The 15,892-nt window shown below is 37.6% G+C and overlaps 1 protein-coding gene across 2 annotated transcripts in view; it reads right to left on the minus strand.

Annotated features, from left to right (window-relative positions):
- Stacl (SH3 and cysteine-rich domain-containing protein) overlaps positions 1-15,892 on the minus strand; it is an 876,542-nt gene that overhangs the window by 98,815 nt on the left and 761,835 nt on the right. For both annotated transcript variants that reach the window (XM_090388808.1, XM_090388807.1), the window contains one exon: positions 11,826-11,966. In XM_090388808.1, coding sequence (XP_090244934.1) covers positions 11,826-11,966 — 141 coding nt within the window. The remainder of the gene's footprint in view (positions 1-11,825; positions 11,967-15,892) is intronic.

Raw genomic sequence — 15,892 nt, forward strand, 5'->3', positions numbered from 1 at the left:
CTGTACTTGTCCCAGCAACTCAATCCTTCCTAAAATGAGGCCTCCAGACCTGTATGCAGTACTCAAAGTTTGGCCTGACCATTGCCTTATACAAAGGGATAATCACCTCCTTATCCCTGCTAGCAAAGTCAAACTGCATCATCTCAGCAGTCCAAATATTTTATTCACTATATAAAAAAAAAAAAAAAAAATTGCTCAATAGCACCATAATAGACATTTTGTTGTTGCATTCCAAAATCAATAAAATTTAAATTCACTAAAAATGTTAATCATCTAAGACAATAAAAGTCAGTGAACACCATGTGAACTACGCCAGTAACATGACTGAGTAGCCCAACCATAGCTTGTTGAAGTTACTGTTATTATCTTATGAGAAATAATAGTGCTAAAGGAAAATAATATTGACTTCAATAAAAGGGGCAAAATTGAAATTAATTCTACTTTCGTATTTTCATAACAGACAGGACTGTTTTTTAAAGCGAGACAGAAATGATGGACTTTAGCAAATTGCAGTGGGGGGCACGAAAATGGTACTAACCCGTAATGAGATGTTCCTTATTTTGAATAACTGAATAATGCAAACTTAAAAAAAAAAAAAAAAGAGTAACTAAAAAGGAAATCGAAATGTAAAATAACAGAAAATGCAAAACATAATGGACAATATCTGGACTTCTAAACACATCTTACAGAGTTCAACCCAATTTTCAGACACAAACAAACGTTACAGTATGAGTATATTAACACATAAATAAAATATATTATTCTGTATTTTGTTGACAAATTTGGCATACTACAAATCATAACCAACAAATAAACACGAGCAGCAAAAGTGAAGGGCAGTTACAGTACATCGTTTAAATGATTCCTCCACAAACATTCCTACAGCTACACTGTATCTTAATTACTATGTATCAATGACTAAAATATTGCTATATTTTAATGATGAGCACCACTGCATACTTTGTGATAAGCACAATCAAATGAGAACTATAGATTTATTTGATTTTAAATTTTCCTTTTTTTTTTTTTTTTCCTGACAATAATCCAATAAATTTCTGCTGGGACTACTGATTTGGGAAAAAATTGATGACAGCCAGTTTTAGAGATCACGGATTGGTGAGAGTGCTGTGACTCGGCGGAGAAACGAAGGGAGATTCTCCAACCAACACATCACAGTCTCAAAAAATGTGCGAAATGTGAAATGTTTGCTGATCGTTCTAAAACAGGACCTGATCTAGCCAAGGAGGATTCTTTGTGTATGCTAGATGCCTAGAGTGTAAAGAAATTAGGCACTAACTCAGCATTCTGATGGGCGTCTACGAGCGCTTGAGGTGTAGGGTAAATGCCCTCAAAGAAATTAATATGAGGGGCCCATCAAACTCTCAGCTGCTCAGCTCAATGGCAGAGCTCACTCATATGCATCAGGCAATCCCCAAAGCAGAATGTGCTGGTCCCAGGAACTAGTTATTGTTGGTGACTATTGTCAGGGAGATGGGGAATATACTACACAAGAAAGATAGGTGGAACATTTATTTGGGTTTTTTTTTTTTAGGAACATTAGCAACTAAGGGGATATGCGGATATGCGGGATATGCATATCTGGGGATATGCTCTGGGGATATGCGGTGGTCATTCCCTGACCTTTCCGCATCCTCCATATTTGGTGGTCACGGGCTCGAACCCCGGTCTAATCAAGAAGCGTGTGCTATGCCCTGCTGCTCTGTCTACCTGGCTACGGAGGTGTCAGGTGGAACAGGACCAGGGTATGTGTGCCAGGGGCAAAAGTTGATGACATTGTAGAGCAGATATCATCTTTTAAGGCCACAAGAGGTGATATTGTTGTACACATTGGAACTAATGACATTAAGAGTAAGAGATGCTTTCTCCTATCATATCTGCCCAGACATGATAGAAGGTAGTATATGATGAGAGCATTGTCGATCAGTTCAGCCCTGGAGAGATTGTGCAAGGCTCAAGGGGTAGAATTTTTTTTTCAGCCTGGTCTGTGCTTGTTGACAGGAGAGACTGCTTCTACAAGGATGGGGGTACACTTAAATAGAAAGGGAGCAAGAATATTTTCTGATGCTATCGAGGCAGTGTTAGGTGGGTCAGAAAACTGCTAGCTTGAGGGGATACACAGACAAAGATTAACAGTGGCCGCAGGCAGAGGCAAAAGTGATTCTTGCACTGCTTCTATTAGAATGAACAGCAGCATGGAAAGCAAGGCAATGGAGACTTCCAGGACTGTTGGGAGTCATAGTAGAACAAATAAATACATGGGCTGTGTTAGGGTAACTAAGAGTAGAAACAGGTGCATGTATACTTGCGCAATGTTGAGTCTGTTTGGTGCGACATAAGCACTCGGAAAGGAAAAATGAGAGTAGGTGTGTGATATAGGCCTAATGAATCTGATGAGTATAATAAGCAATTGTGCAGAGAAATAGAGTGGGCCAGTAAATCAGAATGTCTTATAATGGGGGATTTTAACTTTCCAGATATTGACTGGAACTTGTGGATTGGTCACTCGCACACTAGCAAGGCTTTTTTGGATTTATTGGACAACTGTTTTCTACAGCAGCATGTTCGAGAGGCAACCAGAGAGAGTATTATTAAATTATTAATTTCTTGGTGATGAGCACGTGGAAGTTCAAATGCTTCTGTATATAAGCTATAAACTGGTGATATATGATAGGCACCTAATGAAATTCTTATGTCATTTATGATGGATAGGATCAAGGTATTTGAGGACATTGGCTCTAGATAAAGCATAGGTGTGGGGCATCATGGTCCAGTTTTAATCTAATTAGAGCTCAAAAGAATGCAGAAGGGGGTACCAATCAACTCCTCATGACATGGCAGATACAGCTCTTAGGATATTGATTTTCTTTAGGCAAACTGTACCTATGTACAGTTTTCCAAAGATTAGTTTGTTACGTTTTATGGGGATTCTTTGAGAGTTCCGGGGTTATGTGTGGATTGAGATGCATCTGACATTTTCTACAAAAATGGATTGCAGTAGTCTTTTGAACAGAGATACGATAATCATTATTTTTGAACGATATACAGTATCTATTTTATTTTTTGTTCTCTGTAATTGCTCTCTGTTGTGCATATATCTTGTGAATGATGCAAAATGTCACCAGCATGTGGAGTATAGATCTAGTCACAGAATTTATTCTGATTGCAAAGATGGTACTGCTAAGGACTGAGCCCAGAGGGACTCCCTGTTCTTGAACAAATGTTTCAGACAAGGTATTACAAGTGCAAACTTTAAAAAAGTTCTATTGCTCAAGAAATTTGAATAAATTTGGTAGATGTCTTCACAACCAAAATTCATGTAGTATGCCATATCTCCAAGTTGTATCAAATTCTGTGTCAAAGGAAACCATAAGTAAGTGTTAGTTTCTAATGAAGGCATTAAAAATATTTTTATAATGCTTTTATCATATGTTGCAGACTTAGGAGATTACTGGATTCCAGAAACTAAATCAGTCTGTTATTAACCATTTTATCATGCCTAAGCAGCTGCTAAGTGTAATAGGCCTATAACACTGGTTGGCATCAATTTCCTCCCTGGAACAATTTTGACAGATTTTCATAGGAAATATGTTCAAAAACTCAGATAGGTGCTTAAAAATTTTTTAATCGCCCTCAGTTTTCAAATATTGTAGGTTAATGACCGATAGCCAAGACCCCTGTAGTTGGTTTAATCACCTTTTCCATCTATTTTATCTAATTTTGTTTTTATTCTAGAATAATCGGGAAATTTCTAGAGCATTCAGGAGCTTTCTACATCATTTGAGAATGTTCTAGTACATTCTAGAGAACTCTTACATGTGGGAGAAAGGTCAGTATGCTTCTGGAAGGTTCCAGAACTTTCAACGGAGTTCTCTCTACTGGTATATATATATGAGTGGGTTCCGCAACAAGCAAGCATTTTTGTATTTCAAAAAGTGTATGTGCTTCAGAGAGTGAGTGATGAACAAAGTGAACAGTGTTTAAATTAGAAAAAAAAAATCTATAGTTTCTTAATTGCTTTCTTATGTGTGCATACCTCAACCGCACATGGAATATGTTGCGTTCTTACAGAAATAAGCCAGATAACTTTTGCTACATTTGCAGAGAACTGGTATTAAAATTGCAGCAGAAGCCAACTGTCACAGCTTGTGAGAAAAGCTTATGAACTGTATTTTGGATGCAAGGTCGGAGATCAAGATGAAGTATGGGCTCCAAAGATTTCCTGTAGCTCATGTTCAAGGACATTAACAGGCTGGCTTAGATGTAGTCACAAATTGATGCCTTTTGCTGTTCTGGTGATATGGCAGGAACCTTGTGACCACATAAACGATTGTTATTTTTGCACGACCAATATTTATGGTTTTTCTAGGAAATCCAAGCATAACAGAGTATCCCACCATATCTTCTGTTCTAAGGCCAGTTCCTCATGATAGTAGTAGTAGTAGTAGTGGCACTTGATGCAAGAAAGCAAGTGTAGGAGCTTATGCAGCATCAGCCAAAAAAAAAAAAAAAAAAATCACACCATACCCTCCAATTGCCTGTCCAGTTCCTCCTTAAATTTATTTAACCTATCAACTTCCACAACGACAGATGGAAGTTTGTTCCAGCAATTAACCACCCGCTGGCTAAAGGCAAATTTCCGCACATCTATTCTACATCTATCCTTTCTTAATTTGAACTTATGTCCCCGTAGGTTCGTATTCTGAACAAGTGGGAGGATCCCATCAGAATTCAGCGTGCTCAACCCATTCAAGGCCTTATGGACCTCAATCAGATCACCGCGCAGGTGCCTAGTCTCCAGCCACTGCAATTTGCAGAACTTAAGCCTCTCTTGGTAAGAGGATCCCTTCATTCCCCTCACCAATCGTGTTGCTCTTCTCTGTACACGCTCAAGCAAATCTACATCCTTCCTAAAATGAGGCCTCCAGACCTGTACGCAGTACTCAAGGCGTGGCCTGACCATTGCCTTATACAGAGGGACAATCACCTCCTTTTCCCTGCTAGCAAAATTCCTATATATCATTGACAAAACCCCATGACCTGCCCTAGCAGCCTGTCTACATTGCTCAGAAAACTTCATATCTGACTGCACAATTACTCCCAGGTCTTTTTCATTTTCTACCACCTTAAGTGTAGTACCACACAGTTGGTACGTTTCTCTGGGGTTACTTCTACCCATATGCAGTACTTTGCATTTGTCAAGGTTAAATTTCAGTTGCCACTTCTTAGCCCATCTGCCCAAATTATCTAGATCCTGTTGCAGTAGCACACTGCCATTACTGTCATTAACAACCCTGCCAACCTTCGTGTCATCTGCAAACTTCGACATTAAGCCTGATATACCTTCATCAATATCATTGATAAATATACAAAACAACAGTGGACCCAACACCGAACCCTGTGGGACTCCACTAATAACATTAGTCCACGAAGAGCAGCACCCATTGATTACCACCCTCTGTCTTCTCCCACTTAACCATCCTTTTATCCATTGTAGCAACTTACCCTTAATACCATTCTGCTCCAATTTGTACAGTAGTCTTCCATGCGCAACAGTGTCAAAAGCTTTCCTGAAATCCAAGTATATGATATCAAAATTATTTTTTGCATCCAGTTCCTTTGTGACCACATCATAATAACCAATCAAATTTGTCAGACAAGACTTTCCCTTAACAAACCCATGCTGTGTCTGAATTATTGCTGCAGTCTTGTCTAGATGATCCTGCAATGCATCTTTAACCAGTGACTCCATTATTTTACCCGGAACAGAAGTTAAACTAACTGGTCTGTAATTATTCCTGTCACCCTTCGAACCTCCTTTGTGAATTGGGGATACATTTGCACATCTCCAGTCCGTGGGAACCTCCCCTGAATCCAAGGATGCTCTCATAATTATGGCTAAGGGTTTGCTTAGTTGCTTTGCCGCCTCCTTTAATATAACTGGATAGATCCCATCCGCCCCAGGTGCCTTTCTTATGTTTAACTTCAACAATTTCTCCTCCACTTTGCTCTCAGTTATTACAAAATCATTAAGCACACTGCTACAATTTGATGACCTTCTTCCATTTTCAAACTGTAATGATTCCTCACGTGTGAATGTAGATGCAAAATACTCATTCAGTTTGTTTGCTATCTGAGCAGGATCATCAACAGTCGAACCATCGATGTCAAGTGGACCAATCATATTCAGCCCCTTCCTTTTAGAGTTTATATAAGTAAAGAAATCCTTGCTGTTTTTCTTAGCATCTTCTGCCAAAGATTTCTCGTAATCCGCCTTTGCCTGCCGAACCTCCTTTGTGACCTGATTACAGACTAGCTTATATCTGCTACAGGCTTCTGCGTCGCCTGATAATTTATATGCATCCCATGCATTTTTCTTCTCTGTCACGAGTCTCATTAGTTCATTTGATAACCATTTAGGCCTAAACCTTGAACAATATTTCTTCATCGGTATGAAAAGTCTAGTAGCTTCCACGATTAATTCCTTGAATGCTTCCCACTTAGAATTTACTGTTTGTAACATCGTCAGTCGATCCCACTGTACAGAATTTAAAAACTGTCTGAGACCACTGTACTCCCCTTTACGGAAGCAAAAACCCTTTCCTTTACCCCTGACGGTAGTTACCTCTTTGAGTAAATCCCACTTCAGCACACTGTGATCACTGCCACCTAGTGGTTCCTTTATCTGCAAATTCTTAATACACGAATGATCACTGCTGATAACCAGATCAAGAGTATTACTTTCTCTGGTTGCCTCTCGAACATGCTGCTGCAGAAAACAATCATCCAATAAATCCACAAAAGTCTGACTAGTGTGTGAGTGACCAACCCACAAGTTCCAGTCAATATCTGGGAAGTTAAAATCCCCCATTATAAGACATTCTGATTTACTGGCCCACTCTATTTCTCTGTACAATTGTTCATTGTACTCATTCGAGTCATTAGGCCTATAACACACTCCTACTCTTATTTTTGCTTTTGCAGTGCTTATGTCACACCAAACTGACTCAACAGTGCACTGTCCATCTATATCAACTGGATGCACTTCTTTTGATTTTATGTTTTTCTTAATTAACAGCATAACACCTCCTCCCTTTCTGTCCTGTCTATCCTTTCTGTACACATTGTACTCCCCAAATTCCAGTTCTGCATTCCTTATATCTTTGTGACACCACGTCTCTGCTATCCCAACAATATCCGCCTTTGATGTCCTGACCAACACTTCAAATTCATCAAATTTATTTACTATACTTCTAGCATTGGTATACATGCAAGCATACATGCTCCTATGCCTATTCCTTGTTACCCTAACACATCCCATATACCCAACTATTCCAGGATGACTGCCATCCGTCCCTGAAACCCCCAACACCCCTCGCTCCAGGTCGCTTCTTATTCTAATAGAAGTTGTGCAAGAATCACCTTCACCTCTGCCTGCGGTTACTGTTAAACTATTAGTCTTTGTATCCCCCCAAGCTAGCAGTTTTCCGACCCACCTAACACTGCCTCGATAGCATCAGCAAATATTCTTGCACCCTTTCTATTTAAGTGTATCCCATCCCTGTAGAAGCAATCTCTTCTGATTGTTAACAAGTACAGTCCAGGCTGAAAAAAATTCTACCCCTTGAGCCTTGCACAATCTTTCCAGGGCCGAATTGATCGACAAGGCTCTCATCATATACTCCCTCCTATCGTGTCTGGGCAGAATTGCAGACACTTTCAAATTCAACCCTAATTCTCGGCTTTTTTTCAACAGTGACCTGTACTTGTTGAGTAATTCTGCCGGTCTCCTACTCTTAATATCATTAGTGCCAACGTGTACAACTATATCACCTTTTGTGCCCTTGAAAGATGATATCCGCTCTACAACGTCATCAACCTTTGCCCCTGGCAGACATACCCTGGTCCTGTTCCATGATGACACAAAGCCACCAGAAACTTATGGACTTGACTCTGATTCAGGATCAGAAAAGGAGTCTCCAGAAGGTGCAGATCCAGACTTTTCAACTCTTGATTCTGCAAAGCCCCGATCTAATCACTCAGGCATAATTGAATGATTTGGTCAGAGATTTGGACCTCTCCAAAATCAAGGCTCAATTACTATGGCCATGGCTTCAGTAGTGGAATTTGTGAAAATGGTGTCATGGTGTCTTTTTATAGGAAGAGGCAATCTATCATAATGACCTATTACTCCATGGATGGTGCTGTAGTTTATTGTAAAAATGTCCAGGAATTAGAAAGAGTTACATCTGGAGCATGTCCCCAAGCAGTGGAGCTTTACATTGATTAATAGAAGGTCAGTTTGAAAGCAGTTTTACTCCATTATGGAAATAAGTATCCATCTATACCATTAGTCCATGCAGTTCACATGAAGAAAATGTATGAGAACCTGCAGGTTCTTTTGCAAAAAATATTCTACCAAGAATACAAATGAAATATCTGTGATAACCTAAAAGTGGTAGCTTTGCTGACTGTGTTTAATACTGCTGACAGTGACACTAAATACTGCTGCTTTTTATGTGAGTGGGACAGCCGAGCAAAGCTACAGGGTAAAAAAAAAAAAAAAAAAAATGGCCAAGCTGTTCAGAAACTACAGTAGGTGTGAAAAATGTAGCATATCCTCCTTTGGTGAATAAGTCCAATGTCCATTTACCTTCATTGCATATCAAGTTAGGCTTTATAAAAAAATTTTGAAAGCAATAGACAAAAAAAAGGAGGATTTCCTAATTTGAGACAAAAGTTTCCTTGAATCAGATAAAAGAAGGAATTTTTGTGAGTCCTCAAATCGAACTGCAATTCCACGGTGATGAGCAATTCCACAGTGATTTTATAAGAATTCACTATAAAATTAAATTCTACAGAAATAAGTGCCTGTAATGCATTTGAAAACGTTTGCCAGAACTTTTTAGGAAATGAAAATGTGAAATCACAAAATTATAGTGAAATTGTGGAGCTAATTTTAGTGTACAGAGAGGTGAGATGCAACATGCATTCCCATTTAGAATTTTTTTAAACTAAAAACTTGGGAGCACTCTCTGATGAACACAGTGAAAGATTTCACCAGGATACTTCTCAAATGGAAAGAAGATACCAGGGAAAATGGAGTCAAAATATGTTAGCATTAGTACAGGCATATGATGCAAGAAAGCAAGCTTATATAGCATCAGCAAAAAAAAAAAAAAAAAACCTTCCCATTTCACCCATCTATTCATTCCAAACATTTGTAGACTTCTTCCTTAAATTATTTAGGCTATCAACTTCTTCAATGACTGATGGAAGTTTGTTCCAGCAATCAACCATGAACTGGGGAAAGCAAATTTACTGCCTTTCCTCAATTTGAAATTATGCCTCCTCAGGTGCAAAATCTGAGCAATAGGAAGAATCCCATGAGCACTGAGCTTGTTCAAATCATTCAAGGCTTTATACACCTCAAATAGACCATCGTGTAGATGCCTAGTCTCCAGATGCTGCAATTAGTAGAACTTAAGCCTTTCTTGGTAAGAATAACCCTTTGTTCCCCTCACTAGTCTAATTGCCCTTCTCTGTACTCGTTCCACCAGCTCTACATCCTTCCTAAACTGAGGCCTCTAGACGCGAATAATACAGTACTGAAGGTGTGGCCTGACCACTGCCTTATACAAAGGGTAATCACTTCCTTATTCCTGTATATCATTGATAAGACCTGATGAGCTGCTCTAGCTGCCTGTCTGCACTGCTCAGAAAACTACATTGCACTATTACCCGCAGATCTTTGTCATTCTCCACTACCCTGAGTGTAGTACCACACAGTATGTCATGCTGGGGTTACTGCTATCCATATGCACTATTTTGCATTTATCAATATTAAACTTCAGTTGCCACCTCAACTCATCTGCCCAACTTTTCTAGATCCTGTTGCAGTAGCATACTATCAACAAAAAACCCTGCCAACCTTTGTATTGTCTGCATACTTGAACATTAAGCCTGATATACCTTCATCAATATCATTGATAAATATAAAAAACAACAATGGGCCCAACACCGAACTCTGGGTGTTGGGCCCATTGTTGGGTGTGAGTTCACAAAGAGCAATGTCCAGTGATTAACATTCTCTGTCTTCTCTCACTCAACCTCTACTTATAGCAGCAACTTGCCCTTAATGCCATGCTGCTCCAATTTAAACAGTAGTCTTCCATGTGCAACGGTACCAAAAGCTTTCCTAAAATCCAAGCATATGATATCAAAATTATTTTTTGTATCCAGTTTCTTTGTGATTACATCGTAGTATCGAATCAAATTGGTCAGACAAGACTTCCCCTTAACAAACCCATGCTGTGTCTGAACCATAACTATAGTCTTGTCTAGATGATCTGCAATATTTCTTTAACCAGTGATTCCATTATTTTTTCTGGAACAGAAGTTAAGCTAAGAGATCTATAATTACTCATGTCACATACTGCTTTTTCTCCTCTTCTGTTATCTCAAAGACCTTTGTATTATTTACTCAAGTCAGTTTATTGCTTTCTTTTCTTACATCTATATGAAGTGTGCATCTTACCATTCTGTGATCACTTTCAACATTTACCTTGTTTAGGACGGTAACATCATTCACGATATATCTTCTGTTAGTGAGGATGAAGTCGATTTCATCAGTTGTTAATCCATTTGGACTCTTCCATGTCCACTTCCTCTTCACCCTTTTCTTGAAAAAAGTGTTCATTACTGAAAATCCTTGAGATTCTGCAAATTCCACAAGTCTTTCACCTCTGTCATTTCTTTCACCAATCCCAAAATTTACTATAGTTCTCCTTTCTGCACTGTTTTGTCTTTTTTTTTCTGAGTTACCCAATTTCGGTGTACATTTCTTCAACCTCTTCATCATCATGGCTCGATGTTGGTGCATAAATAATTATAACCTTTAGCTTGTACCTCTTAGAAATCCTGAGTATTAGTCTTGACACTCTTGGTGATGTACTTTTGAATTCTAAAATGTTGTTTTTTATATCTTTATGGACCAGAGAGCGAACTCCACCTTCACTCCTTTCACTGTTTCCAATGGTGTACAGCAGATTTCCACTTGATAAACTTATAAGTGATTCATTTCTTCTTCTTGCTTCAGCCAAATTGATGATATTCTAATTCACATTTTCTAATTCCTTTTCCAGCTCTAATATCCTGTCTTCACTGACGAGCGATCTTATGTTGTAACAGGCCAAGTTCAGTTTCTGTGCATGGCAGCCTGGTCGTACCCAGAGATTCTTAGCACCCTCTGCTTCCACTCCGATCCTCTCACTGCCGTAAGAATGGGTATGAGAGCTGCTGGGGACTGAGAGCCATTTGTTTCGTCATGCTGTCATGTGCTGGAGGGTTTGGTCTTTTCCTCTTCACACTGACCAGGCATCTTGAAGAGAACCACTCTACATGTTCGTTGCCACCTAAGAGATGTAACAGGGCTTACCATGGGGAAGGTGTGCATGAGTGGATTTTAGGGAGGCAGGCCAACCAGACCTCCTAAATCTTCTGTAATAGAAAGATATTGGATCCATCAGTGTTTTAGACTGAGTGTCTGATAAACACAGAATACTGTTCCCCTCTAAGAATCATAATATAATGAATAAAACCAATACTGAAAACACATTTCTTAATTAGAGGAAATCCATGATGTGACAAAACAAAATTTATAGTGTTTCTGAATTCAGTATTGGAGAATTATGGAAACCGATGAATTCAAATAAAAACAATGAAAATTTCTTTTCAGATATGCAGATCAGTATTATTAATAAAACTATACACAAGTTAAGTACATTACTTATGAAATGAGATATTACATTGGCTATGAGAACTGCTATGAGAAGATGGCTGTCCTAAGTGATGGTGCCGCCGGTGAACATGTTCACTGGATTCTGGACTATCTAAGGAAAAGCTTTTCATGCGAAGTGATAATCTTTTACGTTGAGGACTATGAGGAGCTGTAATTGATAAATAAAAATAATATGTAAAATAATAAATTGTTCATTTTAAAGGAAAAAGTATTCATAAAGCAAAACTAATTTTTTCAAATTTATAAATAACACAAATTGATTATGAGAATACGTTTTTCTAAAAACATTAATACTAATAAAGACTAAATTATACAACTGCTTTGTAATTCAAAGTTGTTCAAGACTTTCAGATTAATTTGTGGAATATAATTTTATCTTGCAATGAATTTAACTGCTACTTTGTATATAGTGTTTTTAATATGGATACTATATAAAAAAAGTTGAGATAAGAATATTCAGAACACATAGGAAGAGCTGTAGATTTTATTAATTCAATATGCTCAATGGAAGTTTAGTTTACATTTAAATTTAATTCAATTAATATTTGTAAATTAAATTTTATTTAATTCAATATATGCAATGTTTCTATGTTTGCTGATAAGTGTTTTACTTATTTTATTTTTTATAACAGTGTTTTACTTACAGTTCAAGGTGCTGTAATAAAATGATAGTCACTAAACAGAAAGCAAATACTGAAATTTGTACTAGATAGGATTTTTGCTGCTTAAAGCCACTATTCACTAGGATTGCATTCCCCATTTAAATCTTGAGAAAATTAGTTGCAACTTAAAGGATACAGAATATAATGGAACAATAATAAAGGAAAAATAAAGAAATATAAAAGAAGGGAAATCATGTGCATCATTGGCAAATGCAGATGTAATATGTAATGTAACTGTGCATAAATATAACATGTTTATTGGGCACAGCTTCCATTCCTAGCAGATTACATATTGCACAGACAAAATACAAATCAGAGGTAAATAATTTCTTCAATGCAAGTATACAGGAAAGCAGACCAAACTTAAAATCAAATACAGCAAAACCTCACAAATCTGGCATCCCTGCAGATAACATAGCACATTCTGTAAACTCTACAGAATGAAAGTTGCCAGTATTAAGACAAATTGTCAACCAGTACTGCTGGATTGGTCTGGTGGGTAATTTACTTGCCTACTTAAGATATAAAGGTTTCTGGTTCAAATGCTGTCTAATAATTTGTATAATAATTTTAATATAAAGTATAAATAGTGTGATACAATTTCAGCAATCAAATCACTTTAACAACTAAATTTACTAACTTACTAATGTGATAGAAGGTTTTGAAGAATGATTTTATATGTTGAAAATACATAGTAACAATGACATAGTTAAGAAAATAAAAAAAATAAATAATAAAAAAAACAGAAAAAAATTGATGTTTGAAAATTATTAGTGGAAGATAATTTTGGCAGCTCCTGCTAAGCCCATTTTTCTTCTACCCTTATATAGTCACCTAATATTCAAAAAGTTCAGAATTTCTGAAAATTTCAAATTTTTGAGGGTTAGTTGGTTTTGGATTTTAGTGGCATATCAGCAACTGAAGCTATAATGCCCCAAAACCATGTCTTAAAAAAAAAAAAAAAAAGAGAGAAGAAAGATTTCAGTGACCTATGTAGTGGGTCACTACGCCAAAAGATATTTATAATGTGTAAAGATAAAAATAGAGCACAACAGTATATAAATAAATTTAAAACATTTTTTTAATGAAAATTTGAAGCACAAGAGGTATTAGAATCCATAGTACTTAGTGCCATGCATGGGTCATCTTCTCAAAAGGTTGAGAAAATGACCTGTTGACATTAGACTTCATTTTCTGTAGATTATAAACCTTTTATATTATGAACCTATTATATACCTTTTGCATATTTAATATAAATTAAATAATTTAATTTATAGCTATTTATATTTAATAAAATAAATTAAATATAAATAGGTATAAAAGGCATATGCTAAATGGTAGTAAATAAGTTTCATGATTTTAAATAGTTAAAACAGCTGCCCCATGGTCATTAAAACATAGCTAAAAACAGCAGCCCCAACAAATCTGACTGGGTGTATTGGGAATTAGTCAGATTGCTAAAATCGATAAAAGATAAATCATGTTCATTGGTAAAACAAGGATATTTGTAAAACAAGGAGTAGGAGACCGGTGGAATTACTTAGCACGTACAGGTCACTGTTGAAAAAAAAAGCCATGAATTAGGGTTGAATTTGAAAGTGTCTGCAATTCTGCCCAGACGCGATAGGAGGGAGTATATGATGAGAGCCTTGTCGATCAATTCGGCCTTGGAGGGATTTTGCAAGGCTCAAGGGGTAGAATTTTTTTCAGCCTGGACTGTACTTGTTAACAGGAGAGATTGCTTCTACAGGGATGGGATACACTTAAATAGAAAGGGTGCAAGAATTTTTGCTGATGCTGTCGAGGCAATGTTAGGAGGGTCGGAAAACTGCTAGTTGGGGGGGATACAAGGACTAATAAATTAACAGTAGCCACTGGCAGAGGTGGAAGTGATTCTTGCACTGCTTCTATTGAAATGAGCAGAAGTCTGAAAAACAAGATGCAGGATATTTCAGAGACTGCTGGGAGTCATTGCGGTACAAGTAAACACATGGGTTGTGTTAGGGTAGCTAGGAATAGAAACAGGTGCATGTATACCTGCGTGTACACGCTAGGAGTTTGGTAAATAAATTTGATGAATTTGAGGTATTGCTCAAAACATCAAAGGCAGATATTGTTGGCATATCAGAGACGTGGTGTCACACAGATATAAGGAATGCGGAACTGGAATTTGGGGAATACACTATGTATAGAAAGGATAGACAGGACAGGAGGGGAGGAGGGGTTATGCCATTAGTTAAGAAACACATAAAATCCAAGGAAGTGAAGCCAGTCGACATCGATGGACAGGGCAGTGTCGAGTCAGTTTGGTGTGACATAAGCATAGGGAAATCAAAATTGAGAGTAGGAGTGTGCTATAGGCCTAATGACTCTGATGAGCATAATAAGATATTGTACAGGGAAATAGAGTGGGCCAGTAAATCAGAGAGTCTTATAATGGGGGATTTTAATTTCCCAGATATTGACTGGAATTTGTGGGTTGGTCACTCACACACTAGCAAGGCTTTTGTGGATTTATTGGATGATTGTTTTCTACATCAGCATGTTTGTGCGGCAACAAGAGGGAGCAATACTCTTGATCTGATTATCAGTAGTGATTCTTCATGCATTAAGAATCTGCAGATAAATGAACCACTAGGTGGCAGTGATCACAGTGTGTTGAAGTGGGATTTACTCAAGGAGGTAACTACCATCAGAGGTAAAGGGAAGGGTTTTTGTTTTCGTAAAGGTGACTATGATGGTCTGAGACAGTATTTCAATTCTATACAGTGGGACCAACTGATGATGTTACCAACAGCAAACTCAAAATGGGAAGCATTCAAGGAACTAATCTTGGAAGCTACCAGGCTTTACATACCAACTAAGAAATATTGTTCAAGGTTTAGGCCTAAATGGTTATCAGATGAACTAATGAGACATGTGGCAGAGAAGAAAAAAATGCATGGAATACGTACAAATTAATGGGTGACATGGAAGCCTATGATAGATATAAGTTGGTCTGTAACCAAGTCACAAAGGAGATTAGGCAGGCAAAGGCAGACTACGAAAAATCCTTCGCAAAGAATGCAAAGAAAAACAGAAAAGAGTTCTTTACTTATTCAAACTCAAGAAGGAAAGGGATGAATCAGATTGGTCCACTGGATATTGATGGTTCAACAGTTGAGGATCCTGCTCAGTTGGCTAACAATCTAAACGAGTATTTTGCATCTACATTCACGCATGAGGAGTTATTCAGGAAGGAGAATGACGTAGGTAAAGTAAACATTGAGAGCTTCCTTGGACTCAGGGGAGGTACCCATAGACTGGAAATGTGCAAATGTGACCCCAATTCACAAAGGAGGATCAAAGGCTGACACAAGTAATTATAGACCTATGAGCTTAACTTCTGTTCCAGGAAAATTAATGGAGGCAC

Source organism: Mastigoproctus giganteus, chromosome 14, assembly GCF_048544385.1.
Source record: "Mastigoproctus giganteus isolate SK-2022 chromosome 14, ASM4854438v1, whole genome shotgun sequence".
NCBI classification, from domain to species: Eukaryota; Metazoa; Arthropoda; class Arachnida; order Uropygi; family Thelyphonidae; genus Mastigoproctus; species Mastigoproctus giganteus.